Genomic DNA, 17,064 nt, shown 5'->3' with positions numbered 1-17,064 from the left:
TCATTCGTTATACTATTCACTTGCTCAATGGTTCCATGTTTTTCCCTAAAACCAAACTGGTGGGAGGGTATTAAGTTTTGAATGTTAAGGAACGGTTTTAGCTTTAAAAGCAGTGCTCTTTCAAAGAGCTTAGAAAGGCATGGCAGTAAGCTTATTGGTCTGTATGAAGAGGCAAGTGTGGGATCTTTACCTATTTTATGAATCATAATAATCATGATTGTTTTCTACTCTGTTGGGTAAAAACCAAATTTAATAATAGCATTAAAAAGTCTTGTGATAAAATTTATAGCCAAAAGGGGTTAGTTTTTTATCATGATGGGTGAGATATTATCATATCCCGGTACCTTTTTGCAATCTGACTTATTTGTGATTATTTGGACAAGATCATTGGCCGTGATATTCATGTCAATAGATGGTACTGGTGGATCTTGAGTGGGAAAGTCATAATGTCCTGTTGCAGGATTTGGTTGTATCACCTCTTTTAGGTAATCAGCAAAAACGGTAGATTTTTCTTCATCATTTCACGTCCAGTTTCCGAGAGAGTTATGTTACTTATTGGAGAATCGGATTCTATGGGGGAATTTATACCTTTGCTAGCATTCCACAAGGATGAATGGTTTTTGTCATTTGAACATAGGTTTTGAATATGATTATATTGCCTGATTTTGGTTTAATTACTTAATGCAGATCTAAGTCTCCTTTGGGATTCCTTAAATAAGTTTTTTGCCAAAGGGGACCTAGATTTTTTCCATTCACGCCTTAATCTACGTTTTTGTAAAATTAAATTCTCTATGTCATTATTTGTAAGTATTTTATTGAATCTGTATATTTTATTGTCTTTAGTGGTGGAGTTTTCTTCTGCTGAAATCAGAATTGAGTTCAAAACCGAGGTTGCATCCTCAATATGAGACTTACACGTTATCTTGTAATTTGTGTCAATGTGTGAATTAATGTACTTTTTATATTTGACCCAGTTTGTTCTAGGACTTGTAAGGCTATAGGAACAGTCGTATAACTGAGGACCATCAAGTAAGCAAAATGTGACTGGGAAATGGACAGAAAACAAATCGCAGCTAGTGTATGTTGAGGTAAAATTTTTGCTTATGCCTTTGGTCACGGCGAAGTCTATTAGGTCTGGTATTTTATTGTTATCAGCAGACCAATATGTTAACTGCCCAGGAGAAATTACGTCTAATGCATTTTTTCTATTTAGAATGGAATTGTGGAGGTGTTTTCCTTTTGAATTACAGAGTCGTGAACCCCAATACGTGTGCTTAGCGTTGTAGTCTCCCGCCGCAGATAATCTTTCACCTAGAGTTAAGAAGTAATCCGTAAATTGGAGCTTAGTAATGTTGAAGCGAGGGGGGCAGTAAACTGCTGATAAAGTTAAATTTTTTCCTTTGTACTTAAGGCATATTGATGTTGCTTGCATATAGTTATGAGCATATGCACCTAGAAAATTGTGTTTTAGACGCCTTCGTATTAAAATACCTGTACCACCATGTGCTTTGCCATCTGGGTGATTGGTTTTATAGAATAAATAACCAGGAATAGAAAAGAAATTTTTGTTTGTTAGATGTGTTTCTGACCGAGGTATTACATCCCCACTTTCTCGGAACATAAAATTTGTGAGTTCAAGTTTATGATGGCTTAAAACGTTTGCATTCCATGTACAAATTTTTAAAGTATTTATTTATTAGACAAAAACATTTGCATTAATTGGCTTTGCATTTTAACTATCTCGTTAAGAGTAGTTTGCATGATTGACATGAATTGAGTTAAGCTTTGGGTGAGAGTGGAGATCATCATTTCCAAACTATTACTTTGAACTGGAGGGGCTTGTTGCTTGTCAGATTTAACGACATTAGCATATGAAACACCTGGTGTAACAGGCCTAGAAGTTAAAGGTTGAGGTACTTCAACTAATTTAATAGGGTTGCTTCTTGTAGGATTACGCAACGCTTCTTTCTGCAGAGCTAACCTGTGCTTCAGTTCTTTATAAATAGGACAGCTTCTGTAGTTTGCAGTGTGATTTCCACTGCAAGTGCTACATTTTTTGGAGTTGGTATTCTTTAATGCTTTTTTATCGCATTCGGAACTATGGTGAAGCTCATCACAAGCTACGCACACTGTACGAAGAGCGCAATATGACTTAGTATGGCCATACTCTTGGCAGTTTGTGTATTGCACCGGCCCATTTCTTTTGTGGGGCTCCTCAACGCTAATTCGGTCAAGTGAATACTGTAGGTTGTAGATGGGATGGCTCTCATTTTTTTTAAGCTTAGAAGCTTCCGGGTGAAGTTCAACTTTGAACATAGGTTGTGGGATTTTATCTTTGTTAACAATATTTATAACTGCTCTAGCGCTAAAGCCTTTTTCGCTTAGGGCATTTGTTATCTCAATGGGTTCTACATCTGATTCGATACCTTTAATTACGACAACATGGCCCTTACTACTCTTTAGTTGGTATGTGTAGTAATTTTTTTTGCTGTCTTCGAAATATTTGGTTATGACTCTAAAATTGTTTTCAGTGTCGATTTGGATTTTGGTTTCGTGTATATTGCCCCTAGTTATAGGAACAATATGAAAAGTATTATTTCCAATCAGACTTGCAAGGATTGTAACTAGGTTATTTGAGCTGCGTTCACGCAAGTAGATTGGAGGCGGTTTAAAATTTTTGTTAATAGGCTGATTAGCTTCTTCTGTAGTTTCAGCTAATTCAGCAAATCTATTGCCAGAAATAATGTTTGTAGTTGCACTATCTTTGATAGTTTTAGTTATTTTAGCACTTTTGAATTGCTTTTTTGAGGACTAAGTTTGCGTTTCATATTTACATAGCGTTCTATGCCTGTTTGGACCTTTATTTTATTTTTTGGACTCGCTAAGTCGGAAAACGCAAGCGAAGTTGCTGAAGGTGCAATGTTTGACAAGCTTTTGTCAGTTTGTGTAGTTTTCAGAGGCAACGTATTCGATGCGTCTATTACCAAATAAGCATTACGTTTACTTGGAATGCTTATCGTATGTCTTCTTACTAGATTTTGATTGCTCATTTGCATACGTGGTTATATATGCAAATAGCAGGTGTGCTATAAGATTTACTTAATTTAACTACTATTAATATTAATTGATATTAAATTAAATTAACTATATAAATATAAGTAAAATTAAATTAAATTAATATAAAAAAGAAAATAATGAAAATAAAAATGAAGATGTAAAAATAAAATGAAAATGTGTAAAATATTATACTTTATATTCTAATAATTAAACATATAAATAAAAACAAAAAGAGAGAAAAAAGAATAATAATTATACTAAGAATAATAATAATAATAATAATAATAATAATAAAAAAATAATAATAATTAATAAAATAAATATCTTTAAATTCCAAAATCCAATGTTAGCAAGTATGTTGGTTTTGATGTTTTGTTGTGTTTTGATATGGTGTGATGTGATGAATTGCGGGCTTCCAATTACAGCTTTTGTGGAACATGTTTGTAATAAAATACTAGCTGTCTCTATCAGCACTTTTTTGTTTTGTTTATATGTACCCAAAACCGCACTGATATTTTGTTTGAATGCTTGCTCACTTTTTATTTTTTTATTTTGAGCTTTAGAAAATAATTTGCTGTCTCTGTCAGCTATTTGAGTTTTTTTATATTAAAGTTGTGCAAATCAACAAAAATCGAAAAAGCGCGCGCTATTTTCAAATTAATATTTTATGCACTTTTAACTTTTGGGAATTGTTTTTTTTGTCCGAGAATGTTCTGTTTTTTATTTTTGTATTAATAACAAAAGTAATTCTTTTAAAAGTGATTGTTATTTGCTTGTCCGCTCACTCCGCGCTTTCATGTAAAAAGTAAAAATGTAAACAAACATTTGCAAACGTCAAAAATGTCAGAATGAAATTCGCTGCAAAAAGATGCACAAGGAAGCTTTTGTGCAAAAGTGTTAAAGTGCAGTAAGTTCAACTAAGATCAACTCAAAGCTTTGTGTACTTTACACATAAAGTTCAAGAGGATGCGTATAACAGACGGCGCAATTTGCTAAGAATTTAGTGTGCCTTGTATGATCACTCGGTGGCATTGTATGTCAACATATAAAATGAATATAAATATAAAATAAATATTAAAAATCACAGTGGCGGTTTTAAGCCTAGGTGTATAATCTATTAAAATATATATATTATTGTTTACGAGTGCATGGGCGGTTTTAAGTCCAGGCGCGGAGACACTTTATATATATATTCAATATAACAAGACCCCGTTTCGTCCAGTAGGTACTCATCAAGTAGGATAATCACCGAAATTATACTAGGGTACAACCACGAAAACGGATCAGCCACCACTGTGAACTCTACAGGGACAGCTCCCAAATACAGCTGGTCACAAGGAAACATCTCAAGTTATATCTAATTAAATTTAACCAACCTCTTTGAAATACGACTAAGGAAATACATTCAAAATTTGCATGCGTTTAAAATCTCAACTTATTGAAATACGATTGAAGGAATAACAATCTACATAAAGCCATCTTATATAAATCGTTGAAAATTGTACAAATTGTTAATCTCAAGGTTTTATCTAGCTACGTTTAATTGAAGAAATAATAATCTATATAAAGCTATCTTATATAAATCATTGAAAATTGTACAAATTGTTAATCTCAAGGTTTATCTAGTTACGTTTATTTGAATTCTTTTCTTTATTACATATTACTTTCATGAATTGTTAATATTTTAAATAAATCTGCATTGAAAATTTAACCGCCGTACTTTTATTCTACGAAGTCATGTCCCCGCGAATATAAATTTATTGTGACGACTCTGGACAACGGCTGAGGATACCCCAGCGAAACATTTTTTTTGAACGCACCAAAAAGTGTCGTTACAAACTATAATATACAAAATATTTACATTGTGATTTAATAAATATAAGTTTTATATTACAAAAATATAAATTAAAAACTTTAAAAAATTATAAATACAAGTTTAAATATTATATATGTAAATAAATCATTATCATCATATGAATTTACAAAAGACAAATAAAAATATATGTAGATGTCATCAAACAAATATATATTTTTAACATAAGAGTCTTAACAAATCTTTTTAATTTTGAAATGCTATTGCGGCATTCACTTTAAAATTAGTGGATTGAAATATACATGACAATACCATAAAAATTGTAAAATTTTAATTTTAATGTAATTTTAAAATGAAATATATCCTTATAAACAGGGTCAAAATACTATGTGGATTGCTCCTATTACAACAGATACAAGGGCGAATGTTTTTTAGCTTCTCATATAAAAATTGAGCGATACCAACTTTGTGATAATTTTTACCAAAATATTGGCAAAATTCATTATCTAATTTTTTAACATAATCAACGAAGGCCTTTGGTGGATGCACTAAATTGCAATCTTTAAATTGTTTCGCAAGAGTTGTAACGACACAAAATTTTATTAATTAAAATTTGATCGTTACAATGTCGTGGGTATGGTCACATAACACTCAACAGGCATTACTCACTTGAATTGATTAACTCAAAGATTCCTGTATTAAAAAAAAATAAAATTTGTTAAATAGTGATAAAAACATTAACAAACTAACTCACCGCAATCCATTGCCGGCAGTAACATAAATTTGCACGGAACAAACTAATTTTAAAATAAATTTTCACTATCACTTGAATAAACACGTTGACCAGCACAACATTTTATTGGAAAAAACAAATAAGATCAAAACAAGATGTTAATAACGAGACCTGTCAAACTAAGAAAGCTTTTGCTCATAGGTGTGGAACGAAAGCAAAGCTCAGTCAAAAACAATTCCTAACTTCCACATGAATTGGAGATAGAATTCGCCGTAAAGCGGAATTTTAACTGGTGCATTGCAGTGGGATCAGCTAACGAGCTTTGATCAATGGTCGTTGAACTTTAACGTAGCTACAGCTGATACCGTTGACCGTTGACGATATAAAATTGCGTGCACCAGGAAGAAGGCTTCTTGTTCGGTTTCTACGCAGTGACATAGCTATAGTTTAACACTATCGATTTCGGTAGCGGAGGTGCAAGTAACTGACTACTGGATATTGGATAAATAAAATTTTATAAAGAGAATTTAATATTATATTATAGAACGTAAAATATCACTAATGAATTGTTTGAAATTAAATTTTAAAAAGATATTTTAATATTAGATTAAATAACGTAAAATATCACTAATAAATTGGTTAAAATTAAATTTTGCAAAGAGATTCTATATTTTTTTTGGAAAAAAAGCAAAACTGTGTTGTGCAAACGAAATAAGTAAACGCAAACTGTTAAAAGAAAAAATTCCTTAAATAAGGTAAAATATAATTAAAAATTAAATTTTATAAAGAGATTTTAATATTATATTAAATAACGTAAAATATCACTAATAAATTGTTTAAAATTAAATTTTATAAAGAGATACTATTTTTTTGGAAAAAAAAACCAAAACTGTGATGTGCAAACGAAATAAGTAAACGCAAACTGTTAGAAGAAAATTTCTCAAATAAGTAAACTATAACCAATGAATTGTTTAAAAAAATTAAATTTTGTAAAGAGATATTTTTTGAAAAAGAAACAAAACTTTGTGATATGTAAACGATTAAAGTAAATTAAGTTTCATAGAAAGTTCTAAAATTGTGAATATAGAAGGAAACGTAAACTGTTAAAAGAAAATTACTCAAATAAGTAAACTATAACCAATGAATTGTTTAAAAAATTAAATTTTGTAAAGAGATATTTTTTTTTGAAAAAGAAACAAAACTTTGTGATATGTAAACGATTAAAGTAAATTAAGCTTCATAGAAAGTTCTAAATTATTGAATATAGAAGGAAACATAAACTGTTAAGAGAAAATCACTTAAATACAAGAACTAAGACAAAGTAAATTGTAAAACAAAAGAATTTAAATTTTAATAATATAGCACGTAAAATATCATGAATTGTGTTTGAGTTGTTTAAAACTAAATTTTATAAAGCGATATATTTTTTTTTGGAAAAATAATTTTTTTTTAAATAGCTAATGTCAATACTGAAAGAAAAATAATAAATATATATTTACAAATTGTATAAAATTAAATACATTGAGTATAATTTTGTTGATTGGAAATATTTTGTATGTAAAGGCGTTTGGCTATTAACTCCCAAGAATACAGGTGAATGTTCATAAGTGACGAGTGGTTAAAGGTAAATCTGTAGGTAGCTATCGCAAATAGGGTTGAAGGATTGAATTAAAGGTTGAAAAGAAGAGCGAGATTCAGGGCTTCAACAGTTACTGAATCTAGGCTGCGCGGGGTGTAACACACGTAGCTTGAACAGTTACGTGTGTCTATACCATAGTGTCGGAAGGGGTAGGTTGCTTTAACGGTAACCTAACGTCTCTGACCCCTGGACGCTTTAACAGTGTACACGGAAGGGCGTGTTGTCTACGACCTGCAATACATCACATGTAGCTTTAACAGTCACGTGTGCTTGTATCGAGAGGGGCCGAGTATCGAGAGGGGTTCAGCTGTGTAGATCGATTTAGTTTGCTTTCAATTCAGTCCTTCAGAATTCAGGGGTGCAACAAAACAAATTTCTTGTGAGGACCTTGGACAAGGCTGAGCTATCCCAGCTTTAAACGAACCACCAGAAAAAGGTTCATTACAGAGTGAAGAAATAATCATTTGAAATTTCATTAACTAATGGAAGGCCTGCTTCGCAATTGTGCAACTTAAATATTTTATAGTACATCCATCCACAAACATAAGTGAAAGCATTTGTATTTAAAAATAATTCTTCACTTATGTTTATGCTAGTATCAAAATCAAAAATTTGAAGGAAGGAATGCATTGGTGAACCTAATCTATGATGGTCCTGCCAATATGTGTCTATAACCAATGCATCATTACAGACATTTGCCATATAATTGGACAAATCAGTTAAGCTATTTATATTATTTGAAGGGTCAACAAAAGACGGACAAACTCAATTAATTGTTCGCAATTTCCTTTGACAACAAAATTCAAATAATGAAGTCCCCACCGCTTCTTTTAATGATATGCGCGCGCATAAGTTTTTGCACAAAGTTCTTTGCACAAAAGCACTTTTTGAAATTTCTTGTTTTGTTTTGAAACGTGTTTAGTTTAGTGTCGGTACTGGCAGCTTTAAATATTTGTATATAAATATATATATTAAAATAAAATAAATATTAAAATATTAAAGTTATAAATATAAATAATAATTAAATGAGGTAAGTACAATATTTATTTATTATATTTTGCATTCGTTTGAATTTTCAATGTAATCTTAGGTTTAATTCATTGTGATGCAGTTGCGTACATGCTGGGGTGGCTTTTAATAAGTTGTTTACATTTAATATATTAAATTAAAAATTAACGAATTTTTTTTCAGATATTAACTGCACACTAGTTACATGTAGGTTGGAAATTGGTAAAAATTTCAATCCTTACACGCCCAATTCATCGAATAACTGTACTGCCTGTAAAGACAGATGATCAACCAACAATGACTGAAGTTGATCACAAAATATCTCCTGACAACTTAAATATGAGAGATAAAAAAGATTCGTATGAAGAGCCCAAGACAAAACGTGGAAAACTGCCGAATAATTTGTATTGTTCTGTATTACTTATACTATTACTGATGTTGCCAATTGGTCTCCAATTGACAATAAAAGGTTTGGGTCGAAATTGGGTATTCACTTTGAAAATCTAGGCACCGCAGCCATATTAACTACTGAATGGAAACTATTAGTCTCAGTTCTAAACACAGGAATAACGTCCCTACATCAAGCTTGTCAACAAATGAAACCAAACGCATCATGTGCGAGTACAGTTAATCACTTTAAACATATTGAATCCGAACTACAACTCGATGATAAATTACTTCATGACCATTGCTCCAGAAGAGGAGCAATTGATCTTGTAGGCAACATTGCACATGCGCTGTTTGGAGTATTGGACTCAGAATATGCCAAAGGAATGTCAAATATCATTTCAGAAGTGAAACAAAATAAAATGCAATTATTGACGTTATTTAAAAATCAAACATCAGTTGTCGATTCAACGATCAACATAATAAGGAAAGATAAAATTGCAGTTCAAGAAGATATTGAGCTCATTAACAAAGAAATAAAGGCACTGCTGAATTCCATAGTGGATACATAGTGGATAGAGAGGTAAATCAAGTACGGTTTAATCAAGTTCTCAATGCAGGAGCCATCCAACTAACACTGGTTGCACACAATCTACAGAAGATACAATCATGGAAAAGTGAATCCGCAACACCAACACAATTACAAAAGGAAATCAATCAAATCAAACTTCACTTATCGCCATCATTAGAATTATTGATGTTAGAAGATGAGCTGATATCCTTCTACAGACTAATGAAGGTTAAAGGTGGAATCATACAGCAGCATGCAGTTTTTAGTATAACACTGCCCTTGATCCATGACTCATGATAATTGACTCATGCAGTTCTATTTTGGCTATTAATAAGCATCACGATCAATATTTTCCTCTTATGAAATCCGATTTAAGTCTTTGTGACCATCTTTCACAAACCATCTTTGTGAAATTTTGTGACCGCGAAAATAAGCGCTAGAGCTTCTTTTTCTATTTGGCTATATTGTTTTTCTGCTGGCGTTAATGATCTCGACGCATGACAAATTAACCATGTGCTTCATGAAAAATGCAAGCTCCGAGCCCATAGTTAGATGCATCTGCAGCGACTACTATGCTTTTCAGTAGATCGTAATGCGCTAATAATAACTCTGATGACAAAATTTGTTTGAAACCATCCAAACAGCGTTGCTGAAGTTCCGTCCATAGCCACTGCTTGTTGTTTTGAAGTAGTTCGTCTAATGGTCCTCGGTATTTGCGCATGTGATTTATGATTTTTCCATAAAAATTGATAGCACATAAGAGTGATCTAAGTTCTGATTACCTCTACGTGGTAGGCACCTTGTCGTGGTGTAGGGGCTTAGATACAACTTGAGCTATTCTGATCAATATTTCAGTCAGTGTTATCACTGATGTCACTGACTGGAATATTGATTGAGATTAGAGCAAGAAGTGCAACCAAGATCTACCAGTAGGTTAAGGTAGAATGTGTTGTTTTGTAATCTATGTTTGTAGTGGTAGTATTTAGTTATAAATTTGTAGTTAATTTGTTGTTTGTAGTTTGTAGCTTTGTAGTCTTTGTAGTAATGAGTTTGTAGATAGACTCTTTGTTTTTACAAGCTGGCAAAGTCTGAATGGCTAAACAATACTCTAGCGTCTCAGGGAGTAGGTGGCGGTAAAGACCGTCCACTAAGTTCCAGCTTATCAGCCAGACTCGTAAGGGTAAGTGCGACAATCTCTCAGGCTGATGGGAAGCTCTTGATATGGTCATGTCTCTGCCAAGGGTGGTCTGCTGATTGTCGGGCTGGGAAGCGAAAACATCCCGGGTACGTATTTCTAGTAATTATTGTTTTAATATGTGTAGCTATCAAGTCTGTACGATACCCGAAGAAACCCCCCAAATCTGAGGTAGACTGTTACGCCGAGGATGCTTGACTGGAGGGGTGCATCCAGTCTTTTAGTAATGAACTCAGGATACCGGGCACTCTCCTGTTTTAATTAATGCCTTCTCAAAGTATGGGGCTCTGCTTTGGGTGACTGTTCTATCCCTTATATTAAACACTATATATGGAAAATAATCTAAATATACCTATTAATAATATAATTACAGAGTCAGAGGAAGAAGCTCTACTCCGTTCGCCAACGAAGGTTGGAGGAAATCTTGAAAAGAGGTTTGAAGCATCTCCCAAGATTCAGGATCTGGATGATCTGAACCCATCTGCTCAGAGACCAATGGTATCAAGCGGTGGGAACACCTCTCCGGTGATTAGCACCCAGAGTCCTATGGACACAGGTGACCACGATGGCGGTGTGTCTAATGCTAACACCCAGAGCATGGTGAACTCAGGTGACGGCAACATAGAGACCAGGAAGAAAGCGGAATACTTCACCGGGGCTCAGAAAAGACGTATCAAGGCCATGATTAGGGATGGATTGGATTTGGAGACTGCGAAGCAGAAAGAGAGAGAGCGATACTCTCTCTACAAAGCTTCCTTGGCAGCAGAAGGAGAAAGTGATAGACCCAGTACCAACAAAAGGTGCAGATCTAATAACACATCTGCCAAAGAAACACAACGCCTGCAGCCCAAAAAGCCAAAAGCCATTCAACAAACATCTAGCTCTACCGGAAACCAGCTAAAACCGACTCCATCTTACAGGGATGTAGCCAATGCTTGCAAAGTGGCTATCGCCCATGAGAAATATCCGGAGGTGAATCTCACTGGTGACCAAATGTAATTGATAAAATCGAAGCTCCTGGAAGAAATTGACAAACTTCCCAAACACGATAGTGTCTACGGCTTCATCACCAGTGTTAACAGAGACGGATGGCTCTCATTAACATGCTGCAATGATGAAACGAGGAACTGGCTGACCACCTGTGTCCCAAAACTCAAACCATTCCCGGATGCTATTCTCAAAGTGTTTCAGGGCGGAGAGATGCCCAAAACCTATGTGTGCATCACATTTATTCCCCCCTCTGCTGTGCTACCACCAGAAATTCTGATGTCCCGCATTTGCACATCATCGTGGAGAATTCTCAGGACTGAGAAAGATAAGAATGGTAGGGAAACCGTTACGATCTCGGTGGACGAAAAATCCAAAAATTGGATAGTCGGTCAGGCAGGGAAGCTGTATCTGAACTTCACACAAATTCACGTACGTGTGAAGGGAGAGCCAACTGGACCCAAGAACCTGACGACTAAAAGGCCATTTACGACAGAGAAACCCAGTGACGTCAAGCAACAGGTGCCTCCATCCAAAAGGCCACTTTCAGGTGATAGACCCAGTACCTCAAAAGCACAGGCAGATAAGCCAAGTGAGACGGTTAAGGTCACACGGGACAGCACCCGAACTGAAGTCGGACCCAGCACCTCTAAACAGCAAGGTGGCACACCGGTATCTAGTATAAAGGTCCAAAAGCAAGGGCCAAAGAAACCAGCTTCAAGATCCCCTCGACAGGAAGCACCCACTCATGGGACAAAATTGTCCAAGTGGATGTGGAACGGTAAAGGACGATACCAATAAAATGATGAGGTGCCTGCAGGTTAATCTTCAACACGCCAAAGCTGCTACGGCGGTGTTGACACAGCGATTTCTATCTGAAAAGATTGACCTAGCCTTTATCCAGGAGCCATATGTATATGAGAACCAGATAAAGGGAATAAAAAATAAGCTGCTGTACGATCATGTCAGCCATGGTCGACCTCGTGCTTGTATTGTGGTAAGAGATGACATTAATGCTTTCATTATTCCACAGCACACCAACAAGAACCAGGTAGCAGCTATAATTTCTGTGGACACTCCAGTAAGTAAGACAGAGCTCATTGTCTGCTCATCTTACTTACCTGGAGACTCCCAAGACCTGGACTTCCTATCACTGAAAGGACTAGTAGACTACAGTGTTAAAAGCAAGAGGCAAGTCATCGTTGGAAGTGACGCTAATGCACACCACACGATCTGGGGCAGCACCGACATCAATAAAAGTGGTGAGTGTCTATTTGAATTTATAACTGGTAACAACCTATATATTTTGAATACGGGCAATAAGCCCACTTTTATAAACAGAATCAGGGAAGAGGTATTAGACATCACCCTAGCAACACAATTTATAAAACATTTTATCAAAAACTGGAATGTTTCAGCAGAAACATCCATGTCTGATCATCGTCAGATTAGATTTGATATTGATCTAAATATGAAGGTAAGGGAATCGTATAGGGTGCCTAGGGCCACAGAATGGGATCTTTATACTGACGAACTCAAGGCCAATCTAGGCAGTAATAAACATACGATAAAAAATATTCATGATTTAGAAATAGCTGATGCTGCCTTAAGCACAACTATTATAAATGCCTACCATGGGGCCTGTCCGGTGAAAAATAAGACCGGCAACAGAAGTGCACCATGGTGGAATAAAAAGTTAGCCAAGCTAAGAGTCGAATCCCGGAGACTTCAACAAGGCAAAAACCAACGGTGAATGGGACAATTATAAAAATGCCCTCACCGCCTACAATAAAGAAATTAGAAGGGCAAAAAGAGAATCATGGAGAGGATTTTGCTCAGAGATTCAAAACTTAAGCAATAGCGCAAAAATCCACAGGGTTATCTCGAAAAGCCACACTAATCCCATTGGGCTTCTAAAACGACCTGATGGTCTTTATACCAATGACTGCAAAGAGTCACTTATACTTCTAACAGAAGTACACTTTCCGGGATCTACAATTTACGACCGATCAATCTCCCAGCTTAGTTCCCTGGTGACCAAAAGGCCCAGAAAGAATGACTGGAAGATTGCTCGTAAAATCTTCACTGAAGATAAAATTAAATGGGCGATCAACTCATTTTTTCCTTTCAAAGCACCTGGAGCAGACGGAATATTTCCAGCACTCCTACAAAAGGGACTAACTGACCTTATGCCCTACCTCATTAATATCTTTAGAGCTGGGCTGGCGATGGGAATCATTCTCACTAATTGGAAGGAAGCAATTGTCAAATACATACCTAAAGGAGGAGGTAAACCTAGCGAACTTCCTAAATCCCATAGGCCTATAAGTTTGACTACATTTCTTTTAAAAACTATGGAGAAGATAGTGGAAAGGCATATAAGGGAAGAGTATTTATCTATAAATCCACTCCACGCCAACCAGTACGCCTACCAACAAAATAAATCCACCACACATGCATTACTCAGTCTTACTAATAAAATACAGGAGTCTGTAGATTGCAAAGAATTTGCGGTGGGATGCTTTCTTGATATTGAGGGAGCGTTTGACAATACTGATCCCTCACATATCGAAAGATGCCTCCATGACAGAGGAGTAGATGATACGACACGCACATGGATAAGCAATGTACTAAGAAATAGAATGGTTAAATCCACTCTCGGCAATGCCGAAATAAAAGCACATACTGTAAGAGGATGCCCACAAGGGGGTGTATTATCCCCACTCCTGTGGTCAATTGCAGTAGACTAGCTCTTGCATCGACTCAGTGCCAAACATTTCGAGGCACAAGGCTATGCTGACGATATAGTCATACTTGTCAGGGGTAAATATGAAGACATGATCTCATATCGACTCCAGCAAGCCCTGAACATCGTTAGTAGATGGTGCAGTGAAGTAGGATTAAATGTAAATCCTAAGAAAACAAGTCTGTTAGTCTTCACAAAGAAAAGGAAAACAGTACTTTCCAATTACCCATTCCTGAATGGAGAAGAGCTATCATCCGTTACCCAAGTAAAATACCTGGGAATGATTCTGGATGAGAAGTTGACGTGGAATTCTCATGTAGACAATGTTATACGAAGAGCCAGAGAGGCATTATGGACCAGCAAAAACCTCATTGGTAAGCACTGGGGCCTTAATCCAAAACTCAGCCTTTGGATGTACACATCTATTGCCAGACCAATTGTAACTTATGGGTCAGCTATCTGGTACAAAAAAGCACAACAGAAGACTGTAATTGATAAACTTCGTAAGCTGCAGAGATTAGCCTGCATAATGACAAGTGGAGCGATGAGAACTACCCCGACAGCAGCCCTAGAGGTTGCATTGGGGCTCCCCCACTTCACCTACTAGTCAAAAAGGAAGCAATGACTCTTATGGCCAAGCTACAGTTGACTAGCAATCAATCAACAAGACTACTCGATAACTCCCTGTTAGGTAGGGAAATGCAAAGAGAGGAAGGACTAAATATCACCATATCTGACATTTGCTTACCTAAATTCAACTTTCACCAAAAGTTCCTAATACTAATACCAGACAGAAATGAATGGGAACGGAACATACCTCCATTCGCTGGAGACTACCATCTGTGGTACACGGATGGCTCCAAAACGATGGAAGGAGTGGGGGCGGGAGTATAAGGAGTAAGACCTAAAGAGGAAATATTTGCGAGTATGAGTAAAAACAACTCAGTTTTTCAGGCTGAAGTACACGCAATTGAATTATGTCTCAGGGTATATAAAGGTAAACCCGTCACAGGAAAAAACATATATATCTTTTCTGACAGTAAATCGGCACTCCTGGCACTACGCTCACCTCGAGTAACCTCAAAAATAGTGTGGGAATGCCTTCTACTTCTCAAAGACCTTGCTGAAAGGAACAGAGTCCACTTAATATGGATTCCAGGGCACAGCGGTTTTGAGGGAAACGAAAAAACAGATGAACTAGCGAGAAAAGGGGAGGCCTCATACTATATTGGGCCACAACCATTCTGCGGTCCTTCGTGGAGCTTTTTCAAACTTAAAACTAATGAATGGCTGGAAAGAGCAGCTCAGAATGATTGGGATAATACAATTACCTGCAGACAAACAAAAGAATCCATGCCGTTTCGATCAAAATCCAGTACTAGGGAGCTACTTATGCTGAACAGAAGTGGCATCCGACTTGTCACAGGTTTTCTAACTGGACACTGCGGAGTTAAAAAACATTTATTGAATCTAGGTATTACTGGAGACGATAGCTGTAGACTTTGTTACGAAGAAGAGGAAACAGCAGAACACATATTGTGTCACTGTGATAGTCTTGCAAGACTCAGACTTCGCTACTTATCCATTGCCTATTTGCTTATAACGGAATTAGGCAACATCCCTCCAAAGGACATACTGGCATTCTTAACTGCTACTCGTCTATGGAACTGAAGTGGGTATGTCACAATAATCCTCGAGGATGCAGTGACGCGGAGACTAATTCCCAACCCTTCTTTTGAGAACAAAAAAAAAAAAAAAATTTTTGATTGATTGGTTGGCGCAGGCATTTCTTGATTGCTTCAATGTTTTTTGGATCTGGGCGAATGCCGTCTTTACTGACAATATATCCCAAGTAAGCAATTTCAGGAACTGAAACATTGCATTTTGCGATCTTGAGTTTAAACCCGTATTGATAAATACGTTGTTGAACTTCCTGTAAGTTGTTGTCATGCTCTTGTTGGTTTCTACCTGAGACAAAGATATCGTCAATGTAAGCAGCTGCGCAATGTAAGCCCGCAAGCATTTTATCCATAATTTGTTGGAAAATTGCCGGAAAAGTTTTGACGTCAAATACCATACGCTTGTATTTGAATAAACCTAGATGCGTGTTTATTGTGAGAAGTTCTTGCGATTTGCTATCAACTTCGATTTGGAGAAAAGCGTCCGAAAGGTCTATATGACTAAACACTGTTGCATTGCTGATTTTTGCAAAAATATCCTCTGGAAGCGGTAGTGGATACCTGTAAGGCTCGTCGTTTAGGTCAGTTAAGAAATCAGCGCAAATACGAATGCTGCCATTTGGCTTTTTGATAACTACGATTGGTGCGGCCCAGTCAGAGTAATTGATAGGTGCGATAATGTCGAGATCTTGAAGTCGCTTAATTTCTTCTTCAACCAAATGTTGAACTGCGTATGCTACCGGGCGCTTAGGTCGAAAAACAGGTTGACAGTTTGGTTTAATAATTAAATGTGCCTTAGTTTTATTACAAAGACCCATAGCATTATCGAAAAGTTCTGGAAATAATTTTTCCGGAAGAAATTTGCAATTTGAAGATTTTATGGAAACATTACTTGCCTGTTTTGTTGTTGAAATTTGGCTGCAAATAGCATTAAGCGTCATATCGCTAAATTAAAAAGAACTTATCCAGTCCAATCGGAATACGTTCAAATCGATCGCTGTAACGAAGCACGTAAGTGTTCAAATTGTGTCTTTTAACGGCACATCGCATGTAAATTTTGAGTACAATGGTAAGTTTCTAGTTGCACTTTTAGCAGATTCTGGTTGTACTTCCATTGTACTTAAAATATTTAATTTGTCGAAAATAAATTTTGAAATGATAGTTATATCCGATACAGTATCAAATTGCAATTTGATTAGCACATTGCTGATTTTAACGTGGGCATATTTACGCTGTGCACATTAAATGT

At 35.9% G+C, this 17,064-nt stretch overlaps 1 protein-coding gene across 1 annotated transcript; it reads right to left on the bottom strand.

The window, feature by feature from the left end:
• Positions 1 to 12,552: 12,552 nt before the first annotated feature.
• Positions 12,553 to 16,756, bottom strand: LOC119665489 (uncharacterized protein K02A2.6-like). Its single transcript, XM_038074711.1, has 2 exons — positions 15,977 to 16,756; positions 12,553 to 12,660 (listed from the first exon to the last, which is right to left on the bottom strand). The coding sequence occupies exons 1-2, from the start codon at positions 16,754 to 16,756 to the stop codon at positions 12,553 to 12,555; spliced, it is 888 nt and encodes a 295-aa protein (XP_037930639.1).
• Between the last annotated feature and the right edge of the window lie 308 nt (positions 16,757 to 17,064).

This window comes from Teleopsis dalmanni, chromosome 1 (assembly GCF_002237135.1).
Source record: "Teleopsis dalmanni isolate 2A chromosome 1, ASM223713v2, whole genome shotgun sequence".
Lineage (NCBI taxonomy): Eukaryota > Metazoa > Arthropoda > Insecta > Diptera > Diopsidae > Teleopsis > Teleopsis dalmanni.
Note: the sequence above shows the minus strand (reverse complement) of the source record. Positions and strands in the feature narration are given on the sequence as shown.